The sequence below is a fragment of the Gadus chalcogrammus genome, chromosome 3 (assembly GCF_026213295.1).
Source record: "Gadus chalcogrammus isolate NIFS_2021 chromosome 3, NIFS_Gcha_1.0, whole genome shotgun sequence".
Lineage (NCBI taxonomy): Eukaryota > Metazoa > Chordata > Actinopteri > Gadiformes > Gadidae > Gadus > Gadus chalcogrammus.
Window position 1 is genome coordinate 20,240,581 of NC_079414.1, and position 12,842 is coordinate 20,253,422.

At 41.0% G+C, this 12,842-nt stretch overlaps 2 protein-coding genes across 6 annotated transcripts; one reads left to right on the plus strand and one right to left on the minus strand.

Moving 5' to 3' along the window:
* Window positions 1-1,663: 1,663 nt before the first annotated feature.
* Window positions 1,664-10,682, minus strand: LOC130379611 (vascular cell adhesion protein 1-like). Its single transcript, XM_056586554.1, has 6 exons — window positions 10,497-10,682; window positions 8,684-8,879; window positions 8,388-8,460; window positions 7,975-8,113; window positions 7,544-7,885; window positions 1,664-7,406 (listed from the first exon to the last, which is right to left on the minus strand). The coding sequence occupies exons 1-6, from the start codon at window positions 10,549-10,551 to the stop codon at window positions 7,309-7,311; spliced, it is 903 nt and encodes a 300-aa protein (XP_056442529.1). The 5' UTR covers window positions 10,552-10,682; the 3' UTR covers window positions 1,664-7,308.
* On the plus strand, window positions 1,680-6,557 carry LOC130379549 (ubinuclein-1-like). 5 transcript variants are annotated; one of them, XM_056586468.1, is made up of 12 exons: window positions 1,680-1,973; window positions 2,115-2,216; window positions 2,452-2,550; window positions 2,755-2,895; window positions 3,141-3,238; window positions 3,398-3,935; window positions 4,179-4,282; window positions 4,561-4,674; window positions 4,923-5,066; window positions 5,175-5,225; window positions 5,305-5,936; window positions 6,031-6,557. In XM_056586468.1, exons 1-12 carry the CDS (start codon window positions 1,719-1,721, stop codon window positions 6,081-6,083), a joined length of 2,331 nt encoding a protein of 776 aa, XP_056442443.1. In that variant the 5' UTR covers window positions 1,680-1,718; the 3' UTR covers window positions 6,084-6,557. The 5 variants fall into 5 exon arrangements, with proteins under 5 accessions (XP_056442443.1, XP_056442444.1, XP_056442445.1 ...); XM_056586466.1 differs by having other exon boundaries at window positions 1,681-1,973; window positions 2,112-2,216; XM_056586467.1 differs by having other exon boundaries at window positions 1,681-1,973; window positions 2,112-2,216; window positions 5,308-5,936.
* Window positions 10,683-12,842: the final 2,160 nt, after the last annotated feature.

The following is a 12,842-nucleotide window of genomic DNA, read 5'->3' on the forward strand; positions in this document are numbered from 1 at the left end:
ACAAACCCATCACTCGCAGTCGCGCACTCAGTCTCCGTATCTCCCTTCTGTCCTGTTAGACAAAAAGGATCCATTCATTTGCACCAAGAGTCCACACCGTGAAATACCGTTCTAATTGCAAAGTGGGGGTCTCGTGTAGGTCGGTGTGGACTACACAGCAGGAATCATGTGGGAACAGAAAGCGTCACCATCTTCGGGTGATTTGTGAGCACTCGATGTATGGTGACGGGTTGCAATTATCCTGTTATTGTAGTTGTCAGAGACCATGCAATGAAAGGAATACAACGTTAGCCCCGAATTCAGAGGTGTCACAACACAAACAATTGATTGTGACACTTTCCATATGTTTGATCATATGATGCTATTTGAACCCTAACCTGAATTACTGTGTATTGGACCATTTACAATTATTACACAAATATTATTTTATTGTGTTATACAAATAGGGATTTAGTCTATATGATGCTATATGATATATGGTTTTTATATATATATATATATATATATATATATATATATATATATATATATATATATATATAAATGTGTGAGTGTGTGTGTGTGTGTGTGTGTGTGTGTGTGCGTGTGTGTATCCATAGGCCCTAAAACAAACTCCTCATTAACTGATTTGTTGTTAGGCCTACCTTGTTATGATCTCCTGCTATGCACTTGACTAATAAAATAGATAAATGTTTTAAATGATAAAATGTGTTAGTGTACTAAAGTTGTTCTTTACAAACTTAGTCCTGCAGCACTTTACATTGTTAACCCCAACTGTCTTAATAGTTTAAGATACAAAATGTATTATGTTGCCTCAAAAACTTTCACTAAATGGCTTAATGTATAGTTAAGTGTCATGAATACCCTATTAGAGCTCATATGCTATTGATTCTGGCAGTAAATCGTAACGGTAACCTAAACCATTTATTAAATTAAATATGGCCTGGGTATCTTTTTTGTGCACTGTTGTGCAAAAAATATCCGTTGTATATTTTTATTTTTTCGGAAAAGATACGCTGCACATTTTTCATTACAACAATTAAACATTAATGGCTCAGTTTATTGAACATCAGGCAGGGAAACAGCCAGACATTTACCAGTCATTGTCAAATAAATCTCGAGCGCCTTCATGTGGTCATTTGAATACAATGCAGTTCAACTCACAAATAACAGCCCGAGAGAGAGAGAGAGAGAGAGAGAGAGAGAGAGAGAGAGAGAGAGAGAGAGAGAGAGAGAGAGAGAGAGAGAGAGAGAGAGAGAGAGAGAGAGAGAGAGAGAGAGAGAGAGAGAGAGAGAGAGAGAGAGAGAGAGAGATCTGCTTCACAGAGCGCACCTGCACGAGTGTTTTAATCAACGTGTTGGTCTATGTAGTCACGCGGGGTCCTCCCCACACTTACTTTGACGATGGCCGAAGTCAGAGAGAGAGAGAGAGAGAGAGAGGAGAGAGAGAGAGAGAGAGAGAGAGAGAGAGAGAGAGAGAGAGAGAGAGAGAGAGAGAGAGAGAGAGAGAGAGAGAGAGAGAGAGAGAGAGAGAGAGAGAGAGAGAGAGAGAGAGAGAGAGAGAGAGAGAGAGAGAGAGAGAGAGAGAGAGAGAGAGAGAGAGAGAGAGAGAGAGAGAGAGAGAGAGATCTGCTTCACAGAGCGCACCTGCACGAGTGTTTTAATCAACGTGTTGGTCTATGTAGTCACGCGGGGTCCTCCCCACACTTACTTTGACGATGGCCGAAGTCAGAAGAGTGCAGTTGACCACGTTTCCTTGCGATTTCTCTAGTTCCCCAACTGATGATAAGTCAACGTTGCACAGTAATGCAGCACCAAGTGCGCCTGCATCGGTAGCTCCCTCGGAGACTGAGGGAAAGGGTTCAGAAGTTACTCAGCCTCATTCGACCGTAAGATGCATGCTCAAATTATTCGAATCCAACGAACGCGCCTTTCCCGAGTTCAGCTATACGGAACTGGTGGAGAAACACAAGGTGGGCTTCCGGTTGGCCTGTTAAACACAGCAACACTAGTAGGCAATACCATTGCTGTGAAAGTGCCACTGAGGCAGAGCTGGCTCGGCTAAAGTTTGAAGATGTCAATCATACTGCTGCTTTGTATATTTTTTTCAGCAGAGTGGCTCCATTAAAGATGGAGCTCAGAACAATTCAGATGAGCGAGAAACTCCATACCATGAGGAACTGGCTGCCATTGCCCAACAATTTGAGAATAAATATGCAAGTGGCTCTCTGTATAGCATATCTCACTAAGAGATCCTTAAACCCACCTTTTTAATCAAAAACATTCACACACACACACAAGATATGTCAGGTAGACGGCTTGCTTGTCTCGCATGAATTTCAATTGTTTTTATTAGTTCAATCTGTTATTAGTTTATTCTTTAGAGACCATTTCTGTCCTCACTGGTTCCTGGTACCCCACTGTTAATGAGGCCTCTTTCTTTACCTACAGGGTGAGGTGAAGAAGAGGAAGAAGGACCGCATCCAAGACCTGGTTGATATTGGATATGGCTATGATGATGAAGACTCTTTCATTGACAACTCTGAGCCGGTGAGGAAGATGAGTTTATTGTGGACAATTTGTTTTATTTTAAATCTTGTTTAATCAATCCCAATTTGACTAGTGTTGATATCCTTACTGCTGGAAACTGGTCAATTGTGAGAAATGTCTTTCTGTTTGACATGATGTGTATTTTCGTGCTGGACTTGGAAATTGTAGTGTATTCCATGCGACCCTTGTGTTTTTTTCCTTCAGTATGATGAACTTGTACCAGCCTCCCTCACAACAAAATATGGAGGATTCTACGTCAACTGTGGCGTACTTCAATTTCGCCACGTTTCCGACCCTGAGGTGGAAGATTTCACACAGAGAAGCATCCAACTGAAGCCTCCAAAGGTAGGCTATATGCTGCATTATGGTAGCCTGCAGGTATTTTATAATATTTAAAAGATTATAAATACACGACTTGGCTCTAAATACCATATATTCTGGGTTCAACATCAATGTCTGCGGTTAACCAGAGTACATTTAGTGTCTCTTTAATGACTTTCATTTAAATTAAGTGACACACTTGGTGGTAAGATGGATAAAACCGCTAAATGACCAATAATCAAATGTTAATGAAGTAATTGCATTTTCAGAAGCGTAAATCAATTGAAGGATCGGATAAACCCAAAAAGAGGCGCAGAAAAGAAGGGGAAAAACTGAAAAGAAAGGGGATTAACGTTTCCGTGGAAGGGTGAGAGGTTTACGCAAGGCATGCCATTTCTTGGGATGTAAGGTCGTATTGACATTGTCTTGGTGGGAGAAGACGGACCTAGCAAAGTCAATTCATGAAGTGAAGGTTGATAACTCACTGACACTCACAAAATGGCTCCTTTTTTGTTGTTCCTGGCAGTACTTTAACAGAAAAAGTGGTTGATGAACCCAAAAAAACGAAAAAGACCGCTGCCGGCCCTTTGAGTGTCACCAACATGTTAAAGAAGTTCAGAAGACAGAAGGAGAGGGAAATGCAGATGAGGGGGGATAAAGGGGGGCAGTCTTTTGGATCACCAAGGTTTCCGATGTGTCCCGCGGACGCGGGAGGAGTTGGAGGTGCTGGAGGTGCTGGATTGGCTGATCCCCTGCTCAGTCTGATCGGCTCCACCAATGACCATGCACTTATCCAAGCTGCGGTTACGGTGGACTTCGACATTGACTTGGACTCTTTGTTAGACGCCACTGAAGATGTGTCCCATCTCAAAGCGGCTGAACACGCTACAGAGATGCATCCCGTCATGGCTTCTCCAGCCAGGGCAGATGTCCAGAACCTGTCCACAGTTCTGTTTCCGGACCAGCCTCAGACGGAGCTCAAAGGCGGCTTGGTTTCTCAGCCTGGAACCCTACCTGAAGGCCTTTCACCAAAGGTAGAAGGGAGGATTGGAGAGCTGAAGTTGGTAAGCTTATGTTGGGGTTATGCCGTTTGGCGATTCCAAGCTAAAGGTTCATGTTGGGGATTGTAGTTTCAGAATTTGGACCTTGTAATCATTTGTCGGTTGGTGTAGAAATTAAGTGGCAGTTACACTTAACTGCCATGTAGGGAAAATGGAGAGACGCTCCCACGTTTTTAAGTTAACACTTTTGTTAAGGCGTATTTTTTTTTTTTACCACTCATGATGTGTTCATTCCAAATATTGCAGGATCCTCTAGAGCAGTTAAGGGATGCAATTGACAAAGTGATGCCAGAGCAGTTGGCCCGTTTCCATGACAACCGGCAGGCACACGCACAGGTCAAGTCCACAAAGTACGCTCACTCACGGCGAATTGGAATGGTTGATAGCTGAGGTTATGCCTCAGTAATTTAAATTTCGTTTTCAAGGGTTTCCTCACTCGGCAAGGAATTGGTACTCCAGTAACTTCCCTGGATTCCCTGATAAATTCCTCCCATCACTTTGTAAATGATGGCCAAGTAATGTGAAGACATTTTTATTGTCTCCTAATCGGATATCGAAGGAATTCTTAATGTTGAATGTATTTAGTAATCCCTAGTGCTTCACTCATCTACCTTTTTTTGTTTGTTAGGGGGTCAGAAGAGAAGAAGCCCAGAGACCAGAGGGTGAACTCTGAGGATGAGGGGGAGGAGAAGTTCGGGAAGAGAGGTCCCCAGAAGAAGTTCAAATGGAACGAAGAGATCAGGTCTGACCAAGGAAAGACACGGCTATCACAGCTGCCTGTCATTTGTTTCATTTTATTCACTGAATGGCTTTGTCTCAAGAGGTGGATCCTTTTGGATACATAAGGCCAAAGGGGGAACTTTGTCTCTCAGAAACACTTTTACCATTCCAGTCATCTTGTAGTGAATCTTGTGAAGTTTGTTCTTCTTCTAACCGGTTTGTTGTTGTAATATTTTTCTTTTTCTGTACTTAACATGCATGTACAAGCAGAGAGTTTCTGTGCCTTGTGGTGAAAGCAAAGATGGATAGATATGAAAATGAAAAGATTGAGGAGCAAGAAATGGAAGAGTACCTGAAATGCTTCCTTGACAACGAGATAAAAACTCTATGGCCCAAAGGATGGATGCAGCCAAGGTTAATTAACCTGTTTGTTCATCCTCACTAACGAAAAATTCACCAAAAATCCTCTGTTTTTTTTTCCCCCTTGATTAATTATATACGTACTAACTATTTGCTTCTTAGGCTACTGCTAAGAGAGAGCAAGAAATTTCTAGGTCAATCATCTTCCTCAGTGTAAGTACACCACATTTTTATTCCACAAAATCTTGCCCTTTTAATCGTCTTACATTACTGTTCACCTCTTCTTGTAAAGCAGAAGTCTGAAAAAAGAGAAGGCTGAGAAGAAAATGGCCTCCATCAACAGCGGCTCTAACTACCCGCATGGGTCCGCTGAATTACCTGATGGCCATTTCCACAGTGCTAGCTCCCCCGAAGAGCCTACCCTCTCCCTGTACGCCGAAAAAAAGCCTCTGAATCAAGTCCTTACCACAAATGCTAACCTCAATGTCGCTGTGTCAATGGGGGATGCCGGGGTCAAAGGGCTTGGCGTAGAACCTCCCACACTGACCGAAACTGCAGAAAAACCACAGCGTGGCGCCGACTCTGCGACCGCAGCTTCCATCCATTCACCACTGGACCTGCTGGCGGAACAAGCGCTGGCCCGAGGACTACTCTTTAATGCCACAATTTGCCAGAAGCTTAAGGCTGTGGCCGCTTCCTCTGCCAAGGGCAAGTACTTGGACCTCAACAGTCCACCCTTCCCTCCCGCCGCGCCACAGTCCAGCCCTGTAAGTTTCCCAGCAGTCGGTAAGGGCCACCTCTTTGAAGTCACTGCACCACCGCCTGCTCAGTTCCCAGGACTAGGGGAGGCTACAACAATGCAGGCTTTGGCAGATGACTGCACCACCATCCATTCACCAGGAGAACGCAACCATGTTGCACGCAGTGAGTTTGTGAGCTTGTGCTCATGATGCAGTGCAATGAAGTGGAATGGGCAGTATAATAATTGCTATACTAATTTGTCTAATTTTTTTTCTAGACCGGACCAAGATTCTTGAGGAACAAGACATTGGAACCCGTGGGCAAATGTAAGCCCGAAATGTTGTCCACATATAGAGCTCACATAGCCTGGCCACAATAACGATCATAACGGTCTGAGCGAGTAATTAATAACTGGATCAAAGTTGTACTTTGATCCAGTTGTGTTGTATTGAATGTAATGAATTGCTGACTAATTACAAATACGTTGACTTGAAATGCAATGTTATTTTGTTTCCTTTTCTTTGATTCTAGATGAATATTAATAAACATTATACAAACATTTATTATATTTTTCACTGTTTAAATAGCTAATTTGTAGGTTTCTTTAATTTGCTCAAATGTGCTGTGCGTCCCAATGACCAAGACTTTTCTTCACTTTAAAGTCATAACAAATGGTGCACAACCATGAATTGTTTCTTTTTAAAATGTTTTCATTGTTTGTCCGTATGGCAACTGTAATTACTGAATCAACCCAGAGCACTAATAAAATGAATTCATGGCATGATACCTGTCGTATTTTTCATGGTTAATGCTTCTTGGTTCACTACAAGTTTTTTTTCTTAATTCCAAAAGCTAATTTTATCAGTGGCCATGGCATGTGTTTTGATCGATATGATAAATGGTTAATCAATTCTTGACTTCCTTACTTTTAATTGATAAATAAATTACAATTATATTGGTCTGTTAAGCTATGGTTATTACCTGTTCATTTGAAAGGGGGAAAATAGATATAGACGGAGGAAAGAAAATCTAATATACAAAGTCCATGTCTCTAGGCAAAATTGGAATCAAGGTAGACAACTGGTGACATCAAAAGCAGACAACAACCAGAGCATAATTTACATTACATTTCCATGGTTTTATGCACTTTTGTCAAATATTCTATTAACGGTTTACAATTTACAGAAATATTCTACATGAAATAAGCACTTATGTGTGAGCAATTTGCACACTGTGTACCTGAATGAGATCTTTATGGTAGGGGGTATTTATAAGTAGCAATGGTCTAGTCCGTGCACCTCACCAATTGAGGAGGGTAACAGAAAAATACATACTGTCCATTTAAGAGGGTCCTTTTGGCAGGGAAATGTTCTAGACATTATGGAGTCTGATGGTTGAGCTAATCATATATGCTCCTCTGTTCACAAAAGGCTACCTAACGCTTCTGGGCTCCGCTCACTCCTCGGCATATATAATCAGTCCTACTTCAACGTCTTTTCATGTTTTAGTTTTCTAGTAGGCGGGACTTAGCTAATCCAAAACAGCATTGTGTTACTTACATAGAACATACATGGTTTGATACCCAATAAATGAACTGGATGGACAGGAGTAAAATGCTCTGTATAAAGTGTCCAGAGTTAGCGTTGGAGGTTCCTATAAAGGAGGGATAAGACGGCATTAGTTATCAAATCAACACCAGAATCACATGTATCTAATAGTTATCAGATATAGGTTTAGATACCCTAACCCTTTCATTCAAAATAATAACTCCCATACAAACACACACATACCTTTGGCCCTGAGGCTGATAGCTTTGAGTGTCTGTGACTGCATCACAAGCGGTAACGCTGGTCCGTGTGGTCCCAGATTCAGTTTGGCTTCACACCAGTACTGGACCCCATCATCCTCTCTGCTGAAGTTGAAGCTGAAGGTGAACGTCTCTGTCACCGGTGCCTCCACAGAGTTCCTGCTGGACTGTACCGGGCCCAGCATGGTGTCTCCTTTGTAGAAGGTCACGGTGAGCTTCTGAACAGGAGCAACTTCCTGGACACGGCACTGGAGGGTGTACGGATGTCCTTCAAGCAGTGGGCCAGTGTGGTTTACAAAGCTGATGGACACCTCGTCCGGAGGTTCTGCAAACACAAACACACACAGGAATGATAAAGTCACAAAGACATACATTTCAAATTAAATCAGAGACAAGATCAAATGTGGTACTGACTGTAGACGGTTAGATGAAGCACACTGGAGCAATCCCCACTCTGTTCAGACATCACAAAGCACTTTGGTTTAAGACCCCACTCTGTGAGGCTGGTGAAGTTCAAGACCAGGAACCGATCCAGTGTTAACTCTTGTTTGTCCTAAAGTGAGGGTTTAAAATAAGCATATTAGGAGTCTGTCTTGTACAACTATTTAGTATCTTCTAAAAAGCCATTTCTTGGTATAACTGGAAGAAATACACCCAGAAAATTACTTTATGCGATTTAGAATGGCTGTGTTTTATACTGTTCATACGACAAACAACACAGCCTTCTTCGATTTTTTTTATCCTTATTTTCTTTAGTGTCTGTTACGTCATTCCAAGATGTTTTCGTTGAAGTAGGTAAAAAAGAAAATGGGAATGTACTTCCGTACCGGTTCAACAAGCCAGCCTAGAGGACCCTCCATCATTTCTATGGAGCAGTTAGCAAACAGTGGATCCCCAAACCTAAAGCATTGAGAATAATTGAATTGACACACAGATTAGTTGACTTCACAAGTGTACCATGTGCCCTATATATGAATTCAAATGCTAAAGTGAACATATCATTGTAACATTTTTCTTTGATTGAATCATTATTCCAACCAACCCTATTCTTTCAATGTGACCCTCCTTGATATATATCAATACAAATAAAAATATCAATGGGTCATAATTGTGTTCTCTTTACCTGACCACCAGTTCAGACGGCGAGATCATCAGGGTGCATTGCTGTTTGCTGTTGATGTCTTGGTCCTGCAACAAACTGCTGTGGGAAGGGGGAAGTAGAGAGGATGGAAGAGCAGGAGAGACGCTAGGTCGAAGGGATGCAGGCTTGGGGGGTTGAAAATGGAGCTGTGATAGGGTGGAAGCAGGGTGAGAGGTAGCTAGGGTCCCGTGGTGTGGTTCAGTGGGGTGTGGAAGGAAAGAAAGACACAATACGTTCTTACTCAGAGGACATGTTACCATTGTGTGCGTTTTTAAGATATCCATTCAAGCATAAAGACGATGACCTTTGGCACTAACTTTGACCGGTGTTAAGATACTTCAATTGTTTCCTCATTTTCTAAAAGGTGCTTGCACACTGTCCTGACAAACGCCGACACCCAACTATAGAATTCTGGCCGAGGCTGGCCAACACCAACAATCAACTTAATCCGACAATAGTCTCTAACCCCCAATGGGTATGCCGCACTGTTTCAATGTTGGAGTTTGTTAGCGTTTGCTGTGGTAGTTTGCAAGAACCTTTAAATTATGAATACTATATGGAGTCAGTCTTGAATCAAAGATCACTCCAATATTTATAACTCCAGTCTCTGTTCGTGTTGTCATTTTTTTAACTATATAGTCAGGTTGTCAGTCCGTCTATTTCCTTTGCCTTTTTTAGCTGTATAGGTCAAGGTGCAGTATGGATTTACTGGCATTTAGCTTTGGGGTTTCAGATTGCAACCAGCTGAATACACTCTCTCCATGACCTTCCCTTTCCAACGAGATAGGATCAGTTATAGTGGCCTGCAAGGTAAGGTGCCAGTGGATTCTTCCAAAATTATGTCATTGTCAATGACAGCATCGAGTAGCCAAGTGTCATTTCATTTAATTTGATCGCAGTGATTTCCTTTACTACCGTTTCGCCTATTTTCTTAATCATTTCCTTTGTGTAGAGTGGCAAAAGTTGAATTGACATCACCAGATAGTGGAAGGAACAATATTATATTTTTCTGAACTACTGTGAACCCCTGTGTGCTAGCACATGGAATACACCCACTTTGTTCCTCTTAGGAAGGAAGGACACCCTGCCCAAGTCAACGAGCTCGCCTTTCTTTTCTATGACTATTGTTTCAGGGAATCCTGGCCGTATTATTATCCTGCTATCAGCTAATCTCCTTTATGGTGGTGCCACTGGCGTGTGCAGGCTGTGTGTGTGAGTGTGTGTGTGTGTGTGTGTGTGCGTGTGTGTGTGTGTGTGTGTGTGTGTGTGTGTGTGTGTGTGTGTGTGTGTGTGTGTGTGTGTGTGTGTGTGTGTGTGTGTGTGTGTGTGTGTGTGTGAGAGAGTGTGAGTGTGAGTGTGAGTGTGTGTGTGTGTGTGTGTGTGTGTGTGTGTGTGTGTGTGTGTGTGAGAGAGTGTGAGTGTGAGTGTGTGTGTGTGTGTGTGTGTGTGCGTGTGCGTGTGTGTGTGTGTTTCTCTATTCCCCATCAAAGGAGATGTTGTAAACAATCAAACTATTCACTTAATACCTCACATAGATAACACACATCTGCATACCTTATCTGAACATTATACCAATAGTCAGAAACGATATTTTCATGTTATTCAGTACTCGGCAAACAATTAAGAATATATCAAACGATTTCCTAATTACTTAACCAAAGATTTGTCTTATAATTGTAAAAATTGATGTCCATTGCATTAATGACACCATCTAAACAGTTAACATGTTACTTGGTTTGGCTGATAATGTGCTGTTACCCGCCCGGCCGGTAGACCACATAGCTCACTCACTCACCTGCGTCTAGGACCGAGGGAAGGAGGAGCATTGCAAGCCATCTACAGACACACATCCTTTAAGCTTCTGTCTCCAAGCAAATGGAGTCCACGTATGATGTCTTTATCCTTAAGCAGGGACTGGTCGTCTGAGAGGCTATCCGTGAGTTGCCGCTTTTTTCTAAGTATTACACCACTGCTCTGGCCTCTTTAACCCACAGTGGGCGTTTTCTATCGGTAGGCTGCACCAAGAAAAGGAAGGAAGGGAGGGTCAAGAATAACGTGGGCTAGCATTGTAAGAAATGTGTGTGTGAACACAAGCCATTCTGGAACCTTTAACATAAATAATGGCTTGTAAAAAACAGGCAATAGTCAGGGGTCTCCTTATTCGATTTACTGCCTACATTTAACCAAATGTTTTGCTGATGTTTTGGAGGCATGTTGTAGTCATAAAATAAAACAAACTAAATACACTGTTCAAAAAGAGTCCAAGATCCAAAAGAGTAAGATCTTTTTGATCTTACTCTGTAAGATCAAAAAGAATTTTGATCTTACAGAGTCATGACGGAGGGACTTGGTGTCTTTATTGATGCTTGAAAGATGAACCTATATTATTTTTTTTTGAAAGGGAATAAGCTGATGAAGCTGACAATTGACCAATGTTTACTGTTTAAACATATTTTAAATTAAATGCAAACCTCAGTGAATCATTTGCTCTTGTTTCTCTGTTTTGAGATTCACACAGAATTAGCAGTCTTGTTTAAATGTAACAAATTGTGTTAATAATCTGAAGTTGGAAATAGTTTTAAGTTGTTGCAGATGTTATCTCCGCTCATTTTATTAATCTAAATAAATAAATATTAGCAGGTTCTCAATAGTAGGCTATTTCAATTCAGGGAGGGCGCCTAGGGGGGGAATGACAGAAAATTATTGAGAATCACTGTTCTAGAAAATGTTGTAGGCCTATTTGTTGATTAGCTCACGTTGTTATGGCAATGAAAACGCCCTCAGCTGATAAAATAATGCCAGCTTTTTGTTTTTTACTGAAAATTAGCACCCTTTTTTTTTGCATCAGAACAACAAGATTCTTTTGCATCAGAAGATTTATAAAAATGTATTGGTCCCTGAAGGTGAGACCACATAGTTTAGTGCTCCCGAATTAGTGGTCTGTTAATCATAGTATTAGGCTAGTGCATGTTGTAATTGTTGATTTTTTTGCATAAACATACATTAATAAAAATGTATGTTGATTCAATTTATAAAATTGTATTGGTCCATGAAACTGAGGTGACATAATTTAGTGCTCCCGAAAAAGTGGTATGTTTCTCATATTATTGATCTAGTACATGTTGTGTTTCAGTAACTGTGTAAATAAAAAAAGGGGGAAATATGGTCATTTTAGAGTGAAACTTTAAATTTAATATACCTCAAATTTGTTCACATCCATGGATTATTCCTTCATCCAAACAGTCTTTTTTCCTTTCATCACTTTAGTGGTTCAGAACTGCATTTTTTAGCTGACACTGCCAGCTATTGGCTTAGACATACAACAGCATAGTAATTAAGATAGATATAAAGGTTGTGGAATAAAAAAAATTTGGACAGGACTTTATTTACTTCATATACCCCTGTGGCTTCCTGGGTTCAGCCCCCCCAAAAGTCAGAACCTAGAATCGCCCCTTTGGACAGATATGGTTTTCCTTTTTTCTGTTTTTTCATAACAATGGTGAGAAAACAGTAAAACAATGTGTAACATCACACATAACAAGTAGAAACCAATTTTAACACAATATTACATCCTTAGTCTGTATTACATATGTATTACCAGGAAAAAACAGGCCAGGTGAAGAAAATAGCATTTTTCAAATGATACTGGTTGAACATGCAGTCAGGTGCAATCTAAAAAAATAACCTTTCAAAGGACAACCACAAATGAAGAAAGTAGTCAACTTACGTACAACGTGTGTTTCTGAATCCCAGGGCCAGAGGGCCCTCTTGTGTCAAATGGCGTGATGTGGCCCATTGAGTAAGTAGGGCAACATTAGGAGCCTATTATTTACATCTGTTCTGATTGTGATTTTTACAGATCTGCATTTTGATAGGGCGCATCATCTGCTTTTCAAGATAATAAAAACAGGCCTTCATAATCATAATACATATGACCAAATTAACAATGCTATGCAATGAACAACAATTGAACAGGAGATTGCCATATAATAAATAGGCTACAGCTCTAAAAAATAGAATGGATAGGTAACGTGATCATTCTTTAAAAAGTAGGCTATTGACTATTCAGCCCTTCAGTGAAATGTAGGCCGAAACTCTCATTTCAAATGTTGTAGAAAGGCATCAACAGGAAATACGACCG